Source organism: Platalea leucorodia, assembly GCF_965183815.1.
Source record: "Platalea leucorodia genome assembly, chromosome: 1".
In the NCBI taxonomy this organism is placed as follows: Eukaryota; Metazoa; Chordata; class Aves; order Pelecaniformes; family Threskiornithidae; genus Platalea; species Platalea leucorodia.
This window is the reverse complement of record NC_138823.1, coordinates 108,414,804-108,435,328: the sequence shown is the minus strand read 5'-3', so window position 1 is coordinate 108,435,328 and position 20,525 is coordinate 108,414,804. Positions and strand designations below refer to the sequence as shown.

At 42.4% G+C, this 20,525-nt stretch overlaps 1 protein-coding gene across 1 annotated transcript in view; it reads left to right on the top strand.

Moving 5' to 3' along the window:
• Positions 1-20,525, top strand: part of CNTNAP2 (contactin associated protein 2) — a gene marked incomplete at both ends in the record, with an annotated part of 1,183,012 nt that overhangs the window by 772,229 nt on the left and 390,258 nt on the right. The window contains one exon of the mRNA XM_082307127.1: positions 9,843-9,949. Within this exon, the coding sequence (XP_082163253.1) occupies positions 9,843-9,949 (107 nt within the window). The remainder of the gene's footprint in view (positions 1-9,842; positions 9,950-20,525) is intronic.

Genomic DNA, 20,525 nt, shown 5'->3' with positions numbered 1-20,525 from the left:
TATTTAAGATAGATGCAGATGTTATTATTTACACCAGCTGAAGACCTGGCCCTGAGTTTGCAGACTAAAACATTGTGCAACAGAAATTGTCTTTTTAATCTAGCCTGATTTGTTTATTTATGAATAAATAAACTTTCTGCCTCTGTAAGATTATCACAGCATAGTCCAGTTTGCGGCTTGGGGACTGGGTGCAGCCCATGGGCCATTTCCACCCAGTTTGTCTTGTTCCCCCCACCCTGTGCCCCAGAGGAGATGGAGAATAGCTAAACAAGTGCTGCCCCATACACCATTGCCTCCTGCCACAGCTCCACACAGAGCTGGTCTCCTGTTAACATGGAGCAATTGTTAGGAACTGACAGAAGGGATACCAGGGCTGGGAAATGTCCTCTTGTTAGCAGCTGCAGTAGATTCACTCTCCCCACTTTGCTTCAGCAGAAGCGGCAACAGTTTGGGTTGGGCAGGAGTAGATGTTCCGCTGTCAGCCACCATAGAGCCTAGGTTTTGTATAACAGCTGCAGGAGGTTTTCTGCAACAACTGCAGAAAATGGGTTATCCAGCTCCTGCGATTGCTGAAGTGGAACCAGCATGATTTCATTTTAAGAAGCTAATTTGTGAAGTGCTCTGAAAATTAAAAGCGATAGAAAAGAAAGGAGTAACAAATCTCTGCATTGTCATATACAAAATGAAAACTGCATAGATCCAAGAGGATTGCTTAATCCAAATTAGTTAACTGCTGTATTTTTCTTCATGCATTAGTCCTTCATTAATGGTTCTAATGCAAACAGCTTAGAATAGCACCTTGTTGGTCTGAAGATAACACTGAAAAACTGTTTGGCAGCCTTTTCTAGGAATATGCCCTAAAGGAGCTTTGCTTAACCAAATGTCACTGCATATTTTAATATTGATTTGCTCTTTGTAAATCACAGTCTTTAAAAGTGCCAAGCATTTTGTTTTGATCTCATGACAGAAGAAGTTTGATAATGTCCACCAAAGAAACACGAACGCCTTGTATTACAGTAAGTGATAAAGAAAAGCTAGGTCCTTCTTGGTTCAGGAAGGATTGTTTGGTTCTGCCATTGTTAATTATATCCCTCTGTGCACAGTTAGGTTCGAAGTCAGCAGCAAATGAAGCTAGTTTGGGAATTATTGTGAATCTGAATTAATTTTACAGTCCCTCCATCTGCCCTTTGTGTTGCCTTGCATATGAGATCCAAATCCTGTTGCTGAAAATCTCAAAGTCACTTTAAACACTCATTACATTGTAAGACATAAGAAAGAATCTTAAAGGTCAGATTAGCTGGTTTTACTTTTATTTAGGACACTGAAAATCAGGGACTCTATGGAATGGGTAATTTTAGTCTGATGTTGGTACAGCAGGACTCTGCAATAGCAATGTGTCCTTAATTGGGTTATCTCATTGTTCAGCACTACTTTTACCATGACGTGTGGCATACGTTCTTGCTCATTAAGGAGCAATATCACTGCAAACACATGAATATGTTTAGAATATTTTTGTGATTTTGTTACTAGTTTACAGCAGGTCTTACAAATTATTTTCCGTGCATGTTGTTTTATAGAACTAATCTGTTGTGGTCTTCTTGAGCAGTCAGGTAACCCTGTACAGTAAAAAAAAGGTTAACATGTTTTAATAGTCTTTGTGTGGGTGTGAATGAAGGTAGATAGTGGCAGAACATCGTACTCAACAAGGATAGCAGTATGCATTTTGAAGAATCTTTGTAAGAAATGGTGATAAAGGGTATGGGTTTTAAGGAGATGTTTGGAGGCGATAAAAAAGGCAACTAATGGAAAAATACTGTAATACCATTCAAAACAAACTGATGATGATTAGTTCTGAGGCAGAAAAATGGACAAAAAAGCAGAACAGAAACAATTTGGGAGAGAAATGAGAGGTGAGGTGCGAGCAGGAGCAAGATTAGATATGGATTTGATGATGAGAAGGAAAAGATTGAATTTCATGTTAAGAATAATTCAACTCAGGTTATTTTCCATTGCAAAAAGCCTTTAACATTTTGTCCTGCTCTCCAGAAATCCTCATGCTGTCATTATCACTGTAGCAGCCGAGTTCTTTTCAGTATAATAGTGGGCAATACGTGTCAGATATCTCTTGTGTGTAGTTCATTCCTTCCTTTTGACCTCTCAGGTGGAGGAGTAATTGCACAGGTGAATGTTTTGGCTTGGTGGTGTTACTTGGCTTGGTTGTTTCTAATTTATATATACAGAGAGTTAGTTTATATTTAGGTTATATCTACACACAAGCTGTATTTTGTGTGAAGGGGAAGCAGAAAACGGAAGGAAAAGGTGGGGAAAAAAGGGAAAAGTCTGTGTTATACAGCAGCAAATAGTGAGATTTGTGATGGTTCTTCAGTCCTGAGGGACTTTATTTAACAGTCTGGGTGTGGCCATCTGGACATTGGGCTTCCTGCACAAAAAAATTTTTTATCCTCCTGCTCAAATGAACTCTAAACCTAAGAGCTGGAGTCAATTACTATACACCTTGGGCACAATTTGCCTGGGGGAGCTAGTTAATGTATTAAATATCCCTACCCTGGGTAACAGTCCTCTAAAAAGACTGATGTAGTGACCAAAACCTGTTGACTTAGAGAGGTTAAATAGCACAGTCACAACACTAAGAAAATAGAATCATAGAATCATAGAATCGTTAAGGTTGGAAAAGACCCTTAAGATCATCGAGTCCAACCGTTAACCTAGCACTGCCAAGTCTATCACTATACCATGTCCTCGAGCACCACATCTATCTGTTCTTTAAATACCTCCAGGGATGGGGACTCAACCACTTCCCTGGGCAGCCTGTTCCAGTGCCCGACTACCCTTTCGGTGACGAAGTTTTTCCTAATATCCAACCTAAACTGCCCCTGGTGCAGCTTGAAGCCGTTTCCTCTCGTCCTGTCACTTGCTACTAGGGAGAAGAGACCGACCCCCACCTCGCTACAGCCTCCTTTCAGGGAGTTACAGAGAGCAAGAAGGTCTCCCCTCAGCCTCCTCTTCTCCAGGCTAAACAACCCCAGCTCCCTCAGCCGCTCCTCATAAGACTTGTGCTCCAGACCCTTCACCAGCTTCACTGCCCTTCTCTGGACACGCTCCAGCACCTCGATGTCCTTCTTGTAGCGAGGGGCCCAAAACTGAACACAGGACTCGAGGTGCGGCCTCACCAGTGCCCAGTACAGGGGCACTCTCACCTCCCTGGTCCTGCTGGCCACACTATTCCTGATACAAGCCAGGAGGCCATTGGCCTTCTTGGCCCCCTGGGCACACTGCTGGCTCATGTTCAGGCAGCTGTCAACCAACACCCCCAGGTCCTTTTCTGCCAGGCAGCTCTGCAGCCACTCCTCCCCCAGCCTGTAGCGTTGCATGGGGTTGTTGTGACCCAAGTGCAGGACCCGGCACTGAGCCTTGTTGAACCTCATACAGTTGGCCCCGGCCCGTTGATCCAGCCTGTCCAGGTCCCTCTGCAGGGCCTTCCTGCCCTCCAGCAGATCAACACTCCCGCCCCACTTGGTGTCATCTGCAAACTTACTGAGGGTGCACTCGATCCCCTCATCCAGATCATTGATAAAGGTATTAAACAGACCTGGCCCCAACACTGAGCCCTGGGGAACACCACTCGTGACCAGCCGCCAACTGGATGTGACTCCATTCACCACCGCTCTCTGGGCTCGGCCGTCCAGCCAGTTTTTAACCCAGCGCAGTGTGCACCCATCCAAGCCATGGATATAGTCACATAATGAGAAATGAAGAGATTGAAAGAAATGATTTCTGTTTCTTATGGGATATGAAAATATCTGGATTAGAAAGGGGTCCGGAGAGGTCTCTGAGGCCATTCTCCTGCCTTCATGCAGGACCAAACATACTTAAGTCATTCTTGATGTATGTTATTTTGAGTTGTTCTTAAAAGACTTTACCACTAATGAACCTCATTGCTTCTTTGCCCATTCCCTGTGGACATTTATAACAGTTTGTCACCTTCCTGTTCCCAACAACTTTTTGTACAGTCGAAAATCAGCCATTGCTCACTTCTGCTGAACGTGGTGTGAGGATTTCTTCATGGGTCTTTCATATCATTCTCCTGCTTATACCCACATTATGAGATCCCTTTTTCTTCTATTTTCTTCTTTTGGCAATAGCATGATGGGTTGACTTAGGATCACTGTAGTGTATGTGGAATTCCCCAGATCCCTTTTTGCAGAATTGCTGCCTGGAAAGGCTCTTGCCCCGCGCCCCAGTCATTCCTACCTCAGTGTCAGACTTCTCACATGCTCTGGTTGTATTAAATGTCTTGTATTTCAATCTAGTTTCTCAAAATATTTTCTGTTTATGATCTACAGTCCTCAAAAGAGCAGCCTCTCCCAGTTTCATATCTTCATGCAGAAGAAATACCTCATAGCAGTCCAAATTCATTTGGCACAGGGAGTTCCCTCTATGTTTCTGGCAGAGGCAGGGGGGCTTAGGACAGATATCTCATTCTGCTCCTGGTTGCTGTATTTCCTAGGGACTCCCAGGCCATTCCCTGTGATCTGACATCTGTATAGTCCCTCATGTGATGGAGGAAAGACCCTTAGTAAAGGTGGCAGGTGGAGTTAGCCTGATTGACAATAAAATAATATGTCTGAACCACAGTGCCGTTCTTGGTTGCTCCAAAGATGCATTTGGGAAAAACAGTGTTTGCTGCAGACTGTGTGAGCACCCTGTTCCCAGTTTTCTGTCTTGGACAGTCTAGGGGTAGGGAGAAGCTTAGTGGTTTAGTAGATGTTTGTATATAGCATCTCTGATGAAATGTTAAAGCTTCAAGCAATGTTAAACCTTCAGCGCATGGATAGACTATTTGTAGTCCTTGGGCAAGGTATATCTGGGCAGACAGTGAGGAAGAAAGTGTAACACGCAGTTTTCCCTCATCCTGCTGGAAGATCAGAGTTGCAATCTGTAGTTTTAAAACATAGACAGTCGATTAAAACACATTTGTTGTTACCAGTAACTTTAACCAGAATTAACTACGGGTACAGTGTAAGAGAGGCCAGTTTTCCAAGTAGTGGTTTGGAGAAATACCATATATACTTTTAATAAGGAGGAGAGTGTTGAACATCAGCAGGAAAGGAGCGGAATGGCATGGGGTTTATTTAGGAATGGAAATTTGGTCTATTTCTTTGGTCTGTGTTGTGGAGGACTGGAAAAAAGAGATATTCTAGAGGATACAGTTCCAATATTTAAGAGAAAACGAGGTGAAAGTCTGTGAGTTGACTCCTACCACAGCTGAAAGCAAGGCAACGATATGTATACCAGTTATTATTGAGGAATATTGCTCAGATTAAATATTGCTAATGAATCAGCAAATAACAAAGGAATGAAGGAATAGCAATTACTTAGGATGATAACAGAGTAAGCAGGCACCGAGAATACACCAAAACTAATTAGATAATAATTGGGAAGACAGCCCTATTTCATAATACTAACATGTCATGTTGCAGCCCTTAAAAAAAAAAAAAAAAAGGCATGGTTTTGTATTATTAGGTGACAGAGTTAACCTCATGTAATTTAACAAATGGAAAGAGAAAGATCCGGATCACTAGACACCTATTAATCTGACTTTAGTAGTCTTACTAAGCTTTTGAAGAAATGAAGGAAAGAGTAATTAAATACCTGGAAGTAAATGGAAGATAGCATGAAATGCAGCAGATGTTTATCAACAGTCGATTGTTCAGGATTAACCTGATCTCCTTCTCTGATAAGCACAGTAGGTTTTTTCTCAGACAGGAGAAATACAATAGATGTAGTTTGTCAGATGTCAATAAAACATTTGATATACTGTAATGTTGGAAGTTATTAGCTAAACCAGGGAAGATGGGATTTGAGGGATGAACTGCAAAGTGAGTTGTGAACTGGCAAATGGAATTGCCTCACAACTTACGCTGATGGGTTAACAGCTGCCTGGGAGATTAGAGTTGCTCAGAGATCAGTGCCAGAGCTGATCCTGTTTAATGCCTTGACCTTGGTTCAAAATTAGGAATATCTTGATGAAATGTGCTGACGATACACATTCAGCCTAGTAAAATAAGCAGAAAGATTTGGATGACACCATGGAAGTTAATAGTACAGAGTAATGCTGTTAACAGCAATAACAAGAATTTCAGTATAAAGATGGAGCTTGTTGGTTGGAAGTGACTGAATACAAGGATGGGAAAGTACTGAAGGTATTTAATGTATTAAGCAATCTCAGGATGACTCTGAGCCGCTATTCTGAGGTAGTCAGGAAAACGCTATGCATCAAGCAAAATAATTTCAGTAGAGAAATACAAAAATGTTGATCAACTCTGAAATCACAGACCTCCTCCAGAATACTCATTAGATCACAAGTGCAAGTGGGAACAGAGCTACAAAGAAGAAAAAAATTAGAAAATCTATTTTCCAACAGGAGACTTGTTTTTGTAAAAATACAGACTGAGAGAAGTTATGATTGCTCTCTACAGAGTCATCAGATGTAAATCCCAAAGAAGAACAAAAGTTGTTTAAGACGCAAGTCAATGTTACTACATAAAATAACAGCCAAACCAGCATCTGTAAACTCTCTATGGATAAATTTTGGGGTGGAAATTAAAAGAAAGTGTATCACACTTGAAGGGATGAGGTTCTAGACCTGCCTTTCAGAAGGAGCCGTAGAGTAAGAAAGTTCTCAACATGGAGTCGGCAAGATTTTGTAAGCAGCAGTACTGTCCACAGTGGGAAGGGACATAACTCGGTGACTAGGAGCTTAGTTCCAATTCTCTGTTTTGTGGCAGCTTCTAACTTCAGAGCCTGGTTCAGGAGGGAAGTGCAGTTTTGAAGTTATTTTTTTCTTTATGTAATGCAGCCTTATTCCTAAAAGGAGACTAAAGAATGGAATTGCCTAGAAACATAGTCTTTTAATATAAATGAGCTGCAAATAGGGCATGCATTGGTTTTGAGTGTATACATTTTATGTATATACTAAATTACAAGTATAGATAAATGATACGGTTGCATATGCTTAAATAATTTTAAAAATACAAATTTCTTAGCAATATGTATATTGAAATACATAGGCAAGGTACCTTCTTTCTTACCGGTATTCATACCTTACCATCACTCTATTGCAAGAGAAGTGATTAAAAGATAATGGAGTTTACAGTTCAAAATTATATTCCTCTTGATACCTATACTGAATTCAAAGGGGTTTTTTTTGTAATTTTTACATTCTGGTTACCTAAAATTTCCTGAAAACTCTATTACAGTGGGTAAGGTTTGTCCAAAAAGTGGACAGATGAGCAGCACATTATGCTACAGAAGTTTGCTAATGGATTTAATAGAAAATAGATCTTACAATTCTATCGGATAAAATAAACTAGAAGGAAACTTAGGATGGAGGGAGGACTTAAGGAAATGATCCTATAGTCTGATTGATACTCCAGTTAGCAGTAATATTAAGATATTATTTACTTCTTATTTCTAACTACATCATATTGAGAACAGGGAAAAAGCAAATGAGTAAAAAAGAACTTTTGCAGATGCAGACTAGGCTAGGCCAACCATCATACTAGAGGTATAAAATGAACATCACGAAGTTTGCTGAATACCTCTGTTTTTATGACTTCATATGCTCCATTAAATGATACAGATAAATGTCTGATTTTCATATTTTGCTAGATTAAGTAATTTACCTCAGTTATATAGTCAATAATGCAGTATCTTTACTAGTAATGCTACAATAAAAGTAGGTTATGCTGCACTAAAATGTGAAACTATAGTTGCTGGCATTACATGTGAGACTTCATATAAATAGCTGGCGAAATTCACATAGAAAAATGTTTAGTTTGGTCATTGGAAAAATACTTTTAAAGTAATGTATGTTCAAATGTAAATGAAGAAGAAAATTCATCAAAGGCTGGAAAAAATACAAAAACATATTCAGATTTAGGAACTTTTGTAGATGTTTATATCCTTGAATAAAAGTTACTTTTAAGAGATTATTTTTGAAATGTCACTGCTCTCTGCTTTCCCTACTCTTGTACCCACCAGCTATGGATTCATATAAATTGTAAGTTGTTCGGATGCTTAGAAATGCGCTCTTACATGCTCGTGTTTTTCTTCTGTGGTGTTGAGAACACAACAGAAAGTCATCACCTATTAGCTGAATATCAGTAATCAGCTCTATCTGTGCATTTAGCCTGCCACCCTTACAAAACTAAATGAATTCACTTAAACCATGTTGAAAACATAATTTATTGAACTGTGATAATTGCCTCGGATTGTTTCAATGTATTTTACTGTGAAAACAAGAATTTTAAATGCTTTGTTTCTTGCTTTAGAAGAGCATTTCTTTAAGCACTATTTTTAACCAAGCCAGTATTTTCTGATCTTTTTGTAAGAGAAAGTATGGGTAGCCTTGAATACTACAGGCTGATATAGGATGTAAGACATCTATGTTGTGTATATTCTGAGATACTTGTACTGGCATGCATGAAACCCAAAATCTTCTATAAATGTGAGTACACAATGTTCAAGTCTCTAATGCATATCATGACATAGGTTATTCTTGGTAGTTGAGTCATATATGCCAATGCTGTTAGTTGGAACTTGAGGAGATATGAGACTAGAAGCCTATGGGGGTTCACCCACATACTTTCAGTTTCAATAAATTGGTACATAGGAAAGAAAAGCTGTCCTTGGGTGTTATTTAATAGAGTATTGTTAACAATCACAGGAATACGATGAACTAAGATTAATCTTGGAGGTAGGCATACTTAATTACAAATTAAGTATGCATTTATGAAAATACTTTGTCTAACAGAGGGTCTCCTAATTTTTATTTTTAATGTCATAATAAAAAAGTATAGTTCATAAATTAGATTTGGCCAACTCAACATGAAAGAAAAGCTCCTTTAGTTCATGATCAAAAATGCAGAGCCTGTACCGAGTCTTGACTGTAACGAATTTAATAAGAAAAAAAAAGATTCTTTGAAATTATATTTCAAAGCCCTCTCAAAGAAAAGAAATTTAATAGTTTCAAAGGTGAAAGTACATGGTAATTCCCATTTTTAACTATCTTTGATAGAAAAGAAACTGGTTATACTCAAATCTTTGAAATCACATTTAGATAGTATTTTGAACAAGAAATGGATGTTCTGCTATAACTTGGTTTTTGCTGTTCCACTTTTTCTTTTGCATTCCTTCTACTGTCCAGCAACAGTGTAGCTGGAGAAGAAAAGCAGGTGGGTGGGAGAAAGGTGAACAAGACTTGCCACAACTCCCTGGGAATAAAAAACTTTTACAGCTTTTGTACTGAAGCCTATTGTTTGTTTTAATGATGCAGCGTTAGTAATTTCCATCCTAGCCAGCAGGCAGTCTGCCTCCACTTTATCCCATTGCTGGCAACAGAAGGATAAATAGCAACTCACTGGCATTCTTTCTTTAACTTTCAGTCACTTGTGGGACTGGAGTCCTTGAGGCGTGACACCACCTGCACAGCAGGAGGAGGTGTGACCTGTCATGTTTTTGTTTTGACAGCTAGGTACCAGTCATACGTAGTTTAGAACTGTAATTTATGACGGGTGAATGTATTCCACCTTCATTGTGCTTCTTTGCTGTTTGTAAAAGGGCTACAGCAGAGCCTCGATGAATCTTCTTTTGTGCAGTTGTGTGTTCAGGTATAAATTCTGTTAATCTGCCTGAAATAACAAGGATTAATTACCAGGCAAGGACATGATACACTGCTTGGGCAGCTCACAATTTACCTGTGTGTAAATCTTGATGCTCATTTAGGTTTTTCTTTTTGTCTTTGCATCTCGTCCTGACAGGTGTGTGCCCAATCACTGTGAACACGGTGGCAAATGCACCCAGACGTGGGACAGCTTCAAGTGCACTTGTGATGGAACTGGATACAGTGGCGCCACTTGTCATAACTGTAAGCCATCCTGCAGTTTCAAAATTGCAACAGAGTAGGGGAGACACTGGTGTCTTCCGGTTGAGATAAAAAGTCAAAGTCTTCCTCTCTGGTTGTTAAAGATCCTAAAACCTTTTTTGAAAGGAGGTGTTGGCTTAATCGTACTCCACCTTATCTACATAGGGTTGTATTTATATAGCATTGTGCTGCACCATGCAAGGGACCAAAGCAGTACAGCTGTCTTAGTTGGGTGTACTGCACAAACACATTCTCAGCAATTGCACGTTAGAGTTTCAGATGGACACAGTGAATCTGCCCTAAGCTGTTGGGGAGAGCTGCTGACCGCTGCTAGAGAGACGCTTGTTCAGGTTGCTAATCCCGAAGCATGTTTATATACTGATTATTGGCCATTCTAAAATCAAATTGTTTACTCTGTTGTTAGTAGTTTCTCAAATAAGATTATTTCCTATGAGCTTCACATGCCCTACACTATTAAAACACAGAAAGGAGAGAAAAAGGTACAGTTGTTCTTTTTATAGGTTCTGAACAATGTATGCAGAGTCAGCAGCATGTGTCTTCTTTCTATTGTATGCTACAAGTGAGATTTTCATCTGTGAAGTGTATTCTAAAATATCTAGAAGATGCAGAAAACATATGCAGTCCTTACTTTTCTCCCTTTTTTCTTTAGCAAACAACCTCTTAATATTGAGGAGGGAGTAAAAATGCTTCTGAACAGGTGAAAAGTTAAAATTGAAGCCAGGATTTATACAGATATAAATTTATATTACTTTAGTATTTACTTTAACTACAGCTGTGTAAAATTTTACCAAGATAATTGCAGAATTCTTTCACTTTTAACCAAAAATACCCAAACCAATGAGAAAATTTTGACAATTCACAGTTGTCTGAATTTCAACAAAAACCTATTCTATTTTTAAACATTGTGTTAATGTAAGAGGGAATGTATTTTATAAAATAACTATTAATACATATATATGCATTGAATGGCAAAGTTCTCCATGGTCTGGCTACTGAACTGGTAAAACTGAAAGAATTAAATGGCAAATGAATGTTTATTAAAGAGAGATATTTAAAGTACCTGTGCTTGGAGGAGAAATTTCATGGGCAGCCCTTTTTCCACCAAGAGTGAATGTGCATAGTGATGGTGTGGTTGAATCTCATCTTGGGAAAGAAAACATGGAATTTACAGGGATGTAGTATTTCAGTGAAACAAAGAAAAAAATTTCATATATTTCTCTGAAAGTATAGTATTTTTAGAGCTTTGGCTGATCTGTTACAGCCACTTGGAAAATATGATTCCTACGCATATGATAGGCTGTTAACAAGTTTAACTGCAGAAATGCAGGGATGGAAACTCAGTTAATTAAGTATGTTTTATCTAGTGAGCCTCTGAAAATAAGTATAATCTGTTAGAGGAAAATGTATCGTGCTGGATCCAACAGCCCACCAGAGGTGAGACTGCTGCAGCTGCATTTCCCCAGGTCCAACCAGTAGCGAGGCCGTAAATGTATTCCTGGTAGGCATGCGCCCGCAGGCCCCATATGCCCCACATATACATATATACATAGCTGGCCGTACAGATCATAGACGGAGCATGCACATGAACACAGCACCAACGGCCTCATCCTCCTCCCCTCTCTGGGTGAGCAGGATGCCTGTCCACCAGTGAGAACAGTGAACATCCACACCCACACAGGGTGGATCCCTCCAGCAGCTCAGCTCAGGCGCTCAGTCAGCCCAGCGGCTGGCCCTGGATCCCAGACTCCTCAGTTGCTGATGCCTGGACGCTGGACGGCCCGGCAGGGTATTATTTGGGCTCCCCCTCCTGCCATTGTCTGTCTGTGCTCCTTCGTGGGTGTGCAGACGAGCTTTTAATGCATAACCTAACATAGTTTAGCTCTCCTTGAGTCCCAAAGAGAAGTAGCAAGGACAAATGGATGGCATCACTTTTCTGAAATCACATTTATTAGAAAGGAAAGAAATAATAATCCAAGGAGCTGTGAACATTTCTCTTAATAGGATTTTCACCTGCCTTTTATGGATAAAACAGTGCAATAAGGGAAGTAAAAGGCACTGCTGGACTGTAAAGGGGGATTTGGAGTGTATTGTCCCATCTTTAGCTGTGGAATGGATAAAGTGTATGGGATTACAGCTGTCCAGGTCATTTGGAGACACATTGTTCAAGAACCTTTACTTTTTTAATTCAGGCAAAGTTTCTAAGTTAGATGGCTAAGCTTTTGTTTTGTTCCATTTTTGTGTTTAAAGAACATAATTTTAGTTTTTACCATGTATGTTGCTATACTTTTAGAAGTCTTTCTTACAAAACGAGTGTGAGCAAAAAGTTACTGACTTAATAGATGTCCTGTCAGAGTATGTGGAGTCTTATGCCTTTCTAGAGTATAGAATTTAATGGCACAAAAATGAGTGAAAACCAAAAATTACAGCATCAAGCTATAGACTGAGACAACCTTAACTCTGCCTTTATTGAGCAGGCAATAGCTCTCAGTATTTACAAGAACATGTTCCAGCTGTGTTCACAGTATTAAGTATAGCTGCAAATAATGAAGGGATTTGTTGAGGCTTGCCAAAGGTTGTGGTTATTCTATCCTGAGGTCTGGGGCCTCAGCTCTGCTACTATGATACTGACCCTATCTGTCCTTTCCTACCTGTGCAGTGTGTGTGTGTGTACTCAGGCATGCTTGGTGTGCTGCCTTTTGCTTTTGAGTTCTGATGTTTGTGGCAATAGCAGTACAAAAGAGATGCTGGGGGAGGAGGGAAGTTGAAGTTATAGCTGGTGTGTGGTATAAAATTAGCTGAAAGCAATTTTAAACAACATTGCGGGTTGTATGAAAGGCTGTAAAATTTAGCAGACGTCATGATTCCATGGAGCAGGAAAGTGTTTAAGTGCAGATAGCACTTATTCAGTACCATTTTACTTAAATATAAGATTATTTTACAAAATAAATGGTATTATACTCTACAGTAAAGTATATATTTCTTTTCTCAATGTATGTTTGTGCAGTGGGTGTAACAGGGCATTTCTCAAAGAGGTTGGAGTCAAGACTATGTTAGTGGGGATTGTAACTCCATAGCTGATGACTTTAATGAGTTTGAGTTTTGCTGAACTTAAAGGAACAAGATAATTCTGTGTTACTGGAGGGGTTTTTTTTCAGTGAATTGATTTTGCTTTAGTCAGGGAATTCAACACTTTCCTGAGTTTTTGACCTGAAACAAGGCAAGGCTTTGCAGCCTTGACTGAATTTCAGATCACAGTTTTAGGTTCCTTTGAAGCTGAAATTCAGACACAAACTCAAGGGATGAGCTCCTTGAAGTGAAACAGAGAAAAATGTTTGCATGAAATCCTTGTGAATCAAAATGGCTTTGTTTCACACAGGTCTGGTCATAATTATAGTATGATAGTGAAAGCAACAGTTAGTCTAGAGAGATGGAGAAATATGTATTCTGGGGCTGAGACATAGTAGAAACTATAAACCAAAAATAAACAGATACAGAAGGAAGAATTTCAAATAAATAAACCTGAAATAAGAACTTTAATTCTTATTATCTAATTGTGTAAATCAATTCCGCACATTTGCCATTTTAAGATCATGAAATAATTCACTTTTCAGAGTAGGACATTGTTACAGGAAGGCTCTTCTTTCGAAGACACACCAAAATCTCCAAGCTCTGTGTCCACTGTCTTGTTATTTGTCAGAGGCTTAAGCTGCCATTCATGCACAGAAAAAGATGTCTCTACTGCGCAATCATTTCTTTCAACCAGCTACAACTGGGTCCCTGGAGCTCTATGGTGAATTAACCAAAAATACTGAAAAGTTGTATCTATCTCTGATTGCATGGTAAATACCGTAGAAACCTGCCAGATCTCTTTTGGCAAACAGATATTCAGTGCCCAAGGGAATGCTGTGGCCTGGCAAATATCAGACTAGAGCATTGATTTTATCATTAGACAAGACTAAAAGATAAATTAATGTATTTACTTAAAAATAATGATTTACAGCGATGAAACAGTTACAAAATTATTTTAAAATTAATTATTAGGGTTATAATTACCAGTAAGTATCATCCTTACTAGCTTTATTGTATCAGCTGTATTTTAATCCCCAACAAATTAACCTTTACAGCCTACTAAAGGCTGACCTGTTGTGCAGAGTTCTTAGAGTCATATTTTTGCAGAGTCTATTGGTAAATGGTTCCTGGAGCCTTTGAGAACAGGAGCTCGTCTTCCTTATTACTTCTCATTTCCATCATGATCTTCAGGTAACACCACTCTGCTGCACTTTGTGTGAGTTACACATCTAGTTTTAGGCTCTAATGTGCTTCCTGCTGTTTACATCTTCTTTAAAACAGAGTGGTATAAATTTACAAATCATGTATTGGGATAAATAATGATCATTCAAGCTTCTTTGTCTCAGATTTTTAATATATAGCTCAATGCATGCTTTCTCTAGGATATGCATGTAAAAGAGAAACACAATGAAGGATTTACTGACAGGGACCATGACTATGATGTATCTACTTACCACCTCCTGCACAAACTTTGTTAGATTTAGGAAAAAGCCAGGAGAACCTAGTTCAGCCATATTTGCCTTCTCCTAATGATTGCCAGTAGCAAAAAAGTCCAATTTGCACTTAAAAGATTAATCTTAATTATACCCATTTTTACTCATACGAGAGACAAGTTCTATTCTTCTTTAATTCAACCTTCAAACACTGTCCTTACTTTTACAGGTGTACAGCCCCCATTCCTTCAAGAATATTGGTCAGGAAAGGGTTTGCTTATAAATCTTCAGTTATTCCATAGGAGGGACTAACATCCAGCTCACAATCTGTTGCCTGTTAGTTCTGTAAAAGCAATATGAGAAATACAACCTTACATACTTCTGTCACTAGAAGAGGCATTAATTGCATCGGAATATACAGAGAATGCAACTCTGTTGAGAAAGAACATACACAGTTTTTACACTTTTAGATCGGCAATGTGCTGTAAGTCTTTTCAAAATGAGTATATGAAACAATGTAGTGATTCTTAGTTTCAATATAACAGACCTTGACCTCTGAATTCTGTGGCTTTTATCTCCTGATAGCTTGTTGTGAATAAATGTTACTCTGTATTTTGTAACATGATTCAAAGTTAATGAGGAATAAAGCACTAATCTTCTCTTGAAATGATAAATACATTAAGTGTCACTGGAAGTCTAATGGGCATTGATATTTTTTTCCAGGAATATTGACCTCCCTAAAATGAAATATTGCTTTAATAATGAGTTTAATAGTATCTAGAAAAAAAACTATGAGTAAGAAACATCTGTGTTACACACATTGTAGAAGCAGTGATAATTTGAATTCCTGATTATTGCCAAAATCAGTAATCAGAAAGCCAAATTTAATCTTCATAGGCTGTGATCTTCAGCAAGACCTACATCAATTCGTTTGTACTAACTGATTTTCCTGCATTTCCATAAGTGAGGAAACACCTGAAACACTGAACTTTCTACATTTAGAGTCTAGATAAGAAAGGATGGCATGACGATGATATTTTCCTGTCAGCAATTTCACAAATAGTTCTATAGCGAGAAATCAAATACATAATTTGGCAAAAATGTGCTCTGAACTTTACTTTAGGAAAAAAATAAAAGAAACTGTACAAATGTATAGTCATCCCAAACAAGCAAAGTGTGGTTTTCCACTTCACTGGAGGCTGGGGGAGTTCTGAGAACAACATGGTTAGTCTTTGTGATCTCCAACAGATTTGTTAGAAAAGATAAAGGCCTTGCAGTTTCACAAGCATATTAATGCATTATTTGATCAGGAAAAAAAGTTGTCTTAACAAGTCATGGGCTATGTGTATGCAAGCTTTTTCCTTTCTTGCAGTTTAATAGAGGGAAGGGGAAAGTGTGAGTAAAGAACAGAAAACCACTTTTAGAAAAAAAGTGTCTGCTGCAATTAAAAATAAGCAATGTTGCAGGCTGTCTTACTTGTTCAACCTAATCTGAGTAAAATAAGCCAGACTGTCCACTAATAGTAAGATTGTTTAGGTTCTCGTGAATCAGGTTGTATAACTATGGACACATAAATGCACTAATTATTCTCAAGAGAATGTGCAGGCAGCCAGAGTGCCTCTAGGCAGCAGCAGAATAATCATCTTCACTAGATAATCTGAATGTGGAGTGTCATTACTGACAAAACACAGGAAAAACCTCTCCAAAGTTTCTACCGCCTGACAAGATGAAAGTGGGGTGTATCATGCTGGGTGCTGTTGAAAGGCATTTAAAGGACAATGCAACCATCAGGCACAGTCAGCATAGGTTCACAAAGGGAAAGTCCTGTCTAACTAATTTGATAACCTTCTATGATAAGGTCACCCACCCGCCTAGTGGGTAAAGGGACAGTGGTGGATGTAGTTTTTCTGGGTTTTAGTAAGGCTTTTGGTACTGTCCCTCCCAGCATCCTTCTGGACAAGTTGCCCAGCTGTGAGACGAGCAGGTAGATGGTGCGCTGGGTGAAGAACTGGCTGAACAGACAGGTGCCGTGGCAGCCGAGAGGGCAAACCGTGTCCTGGGGTGCATCAAACACAGCATAACCAGCTGGCCAGAAGAGGTGATTATCCCACTGTATTTAGCGCTGATGCGGCCTCACCTTGAGGATTGGGTGTGGTTCTGGGCCCCACCATTTCAAAAGGATGTTAAGGTACATGAATGTGTCCTGAGAAGGGCAGCAAAGCTGGGGAAGGGGCTGGAAGGTGTGTGCTATGAGGGGCGGCTGAGGACTCTGGGCTTATCTAGTTTGGAGAGAAGGAGGCTGAGGGGCGACCTCATGGCTCTCGACAGCTTCCTGAGGCGGGGACGTGGAGAGGGAGGTGCTGAGCTCTTCTCCCTGGTACCCAGTGCCAGGACATTGTGTGGCAATGGCTCAAACCTGTGTCCATCAGGGGAATTTCGGACTTGACCTGAGGAAACATTTCTTTCTCGAGAGGGTGGTCAAACCCTGGAAGAGGCTTCCTGGAGAGGTGGTTGATGCCCCATGCCTGTCAGTGTTTAAGAGGCATTTGGATGATGCCCTTAATGCCATGTTTTAACTTTTGGTCAGCCCTGAAGTGGTCAGGCAGTAGGACTAGATGGTCATTTTAGGTCCTTCCAACTCAACTATCCTATCCTATCCTATCCTATCCTATCCTATCCTATCCTATCCTATCCTATCCTATCCTATCCTATCCTATCTTACCCTATCCTATCCTTCTTCCTACCTCCTTCTTTCCCTACCAGTACATGCTGAGGAAATCTCTGATGACATTTCTTCCCAGCCCTGCACTAGCAGGAGGCATTGAACAGGCAGTCCTGTCCCATCCTAGGCTCTGTCACCTTGTGGGAAGGAGGCATGCACCTTCTGATGGGGCTGAGAGCTGTGGATCGTCTCGAGATCATTTCACCATCTGAACAAATTTGCAAAAAGCAGGTGTGAAGTGTGGTTTTCAAAAGTCGTCTCTGTTCATCCAGTTTAGCTGGGTTGCCACAGGATGGCAAAACCCTGCATCTCTGACCCGAGTGAGGCTCAAAGACCAAGCCCTCAGTCTGAAGCAGGCCATGCTCCTCAACTAAATGGCTGCAAATCTTTTCGAGGTGAAGCAATACCTGATCATTTTCCTGTGGATATTTTGTTTCTCCTTGTACTCATTTTTAGAAATGCCTGAACTGCTTCTCTTGGAAAAACATGCTAAAACACAAGAGCCTGAGAACAGCAGGACTCCATCAGAGAGAAGGTCCATCTGGCCCAATACTCTTGTCTCCAAAGTAGCCAACCATAAAACGGAGAGCCTATGAGCAGCGCAAGCCTACTTCTGCCAGGGTCCTGGGGGTGCTCATAGGCCTCAATGGCTGGGACCGGCCTCCCCTGGGACCCCAGCCCCACCGTCTCCTGCCAAGGGCCCAGGGGAGGTGGCTCAGCTGGGCCTGGGGCCGACTGAAGTCCCTGCCTGAGCCATGCTGTAGGGGTGCCCGTCTCTGCCCCCGTCTCCTGGCTGGGCCTGGGCCCTGCGCTGCAGGGAGCTGCTCTCCTGGATGGAGCCCTCAGGCCTTGGTCATGGCTTGGCATCCATAACTGCAGGCATAACATAGCGTAACTGTTGTGTTCTGTTCTGTTCCCTGTGCTTACCATGAGTCAAATAACAATAGGATTGTGATTTGCCCAAAATGCCAGGGTTTTTTCAGCTCCAAAAACACTTTAAAGGACACAGATCACAAAGGTTACAAGTGGAAACAGGATTTTATTTGATTTCCCTGACAACATTTCAGAGCTGATGCTCACAAGCATGAGCCCAATGTGCATGTACAGCCAGGAGCAGGCTGATGCATTCTTCAGTTTAGCTTGAGAAAACCTCCCTTGCAGCCTGGCAAAGGCAAGGCACAGAGCTGCAGAAAGCAGCAGCAGCAGGAACACAGGCCAAGCAGGCCCTGCTTCCTGAAGAGTGACAGCTGGAAGAACGAGCATCGGTACCGACCACACACGAAAGAAGAAGAAGAGGTGCGCGGTACCACGCGGTTATTTTCCAAAGTAGGACATGTAGTGATGACAAGCCCACGTTTTGCCTTCCAAAACTTGCTCCGCTGTGCTTCTTGGGCAGCGATGCATGAAAAGCGCTCTCGTGCCTGCCCTGCGCTTGGGTTGCAGGCAGGGAGAGCTGCAAAGTGGCAGCTGCGGATGGTGCAGCGAGCCTGGAGCCCTTCCAAGCCCCAGCTGTTTGGTGCAAGCAAGAAGAGCTCGGGAAACGGAGCCAAGGGAAGAGCAGAGCTCGCTCCTGCTCCACCCTTGCAATGGGCAAAAGAGCCAGGGAGAGCCAGGGCCCGAGCGGTGCCTCGGAGGTGCAAGAGCAGCAGGCGAGAAGCGAGCGGAAAGGGCCCAGAGGAGCCCTGAGAAGGGGCTGTGCTCAGTGCTACAGAGGACAAGAAGCAACCCCCGGGGGCCCCCCTGGGCCCGCCTGGGAGCCTGGAAAGCTTCCTCCCCCCGGATGCGGGGCACGAGGGCCACCTTCGTGGAGCAGGAGCAGCAGGCACCTGGCCAAAATGGCCCAAAGCAGCCCTGGCAAGTGCCCGTGCTCAGTGCTGCAGAGGAAGGCAAAAACCCCCGGGGACACTTGCTAGCCCACCGTGGGGAAAAAAAGCCTTCCTCCCCCCAGCTGCAGGGCACGAGAGGCCATCTTCGTGGTGCACGAGCAGCAGGCAGGAACCCAGCCAAAAGGGACGAGAGGAGCCCTGACAAGTGGTCGTGCTCAATGCTGCAGAGGAAGGCAAAAAACCCCCGGGGAGCAGTGCCAATGTGCCCGGGGGAAAATTCCTTCCTGACCCCAGCGCTGGCGATCGGCTGTTCCCTGAGCATGTGAGCAAGACCTGCCTCCTCCTCCCACAGCCTGGTCACGCCTCCCAGGAGGTGCCCAAGCCCTCTTCTCCCTCCACCTGCTGCCACCTCAGGGGCTTCCCAGAGGGGCCAAAGGCCCCCGGCCTGATCGACCTTGGGGGCAAGGATCCTTCCCGCGCCTGGCAGGGCACCAGTGGCTGCTCCAAAGCACCGGGACCCCTGGCAACATCTCTGCATCCCATTCCTTACGGCTGCTGCCCCTGGCTCCGCTGGGGATGAGGACGGCGAGCTCTGCGGTGCTCCTCAAGAAGGCATTCCCTTGCTCTCGCTGCTGCTATCCAGCTGAAAAGGCCTGACAGCCTCGGGAAGCTCCAGGGGTTGGTGGTCCTCCTCATCTCCAGCAGCCTCGTCGAGCCTCCTCCAGCCTTCCTCCCTCAGTCCTCACCAAGTAATTCCACCGGCTCCTCAAGGACCTCCTCTGGGATGTCTTCGGGCTGCGCCCAGGCCAGCTATGGCAGCGGGACGCGGGACGATGCTGCCTTTTATCCTGCCGGGGGCATTGTGACTGCTGCGTTGCCGGGTGGTGGCCCTGTGACATGGGGGTGACGGGGCCCCCCCTGCGCAGCCCCGCCCGCCGCCCCTGTGCCCAGCATCCTTGGGAGGAAGGCCTTTGGGGTGCTGGCCCCGAGGCAGTCCCTGTGCCCAGGAGGCCCAGGGGGCTGTCCCTGCCCTTGGTGGCCATGCACTGGGCACAGCTGCTGGGCATCCCTGTAACATCATCTGTACGTTCAAACTGTGTCAAGAGGGGCATTTATACCATAGACATTCATTTGGTTGTGGGGATGCCAGAGGTAAAGGAAAGGCTTTTGGTTCCCTCTGCATGAACTTGGCAGAGACGTAGAGCACGTGCAGGATTTCCTCACCATTCCTTACCAATGCACCAAGGGACATTTGCTACTACCCTGCTTACAGTGAGGTCTTCTCCTTGGAAAGGAGTCCTGAATGGTTTTGTGTTCTTGACCATCTTTTTGCTTGCACTTCAGTAGCTCTTTTCCTCCTTTGGCCTTCATCCTTGATATCTTTCTTGAAAGTGATGGCAGCTCTCTCAGCCTTTGTCGTGCTTCTTCCACTTGTCGTCTTCTTCTGTAGGCCCTCCATGCCCCTAATCCACTGTCTAGTCTTTGTTTACGTTCATCCTAGATGGAAT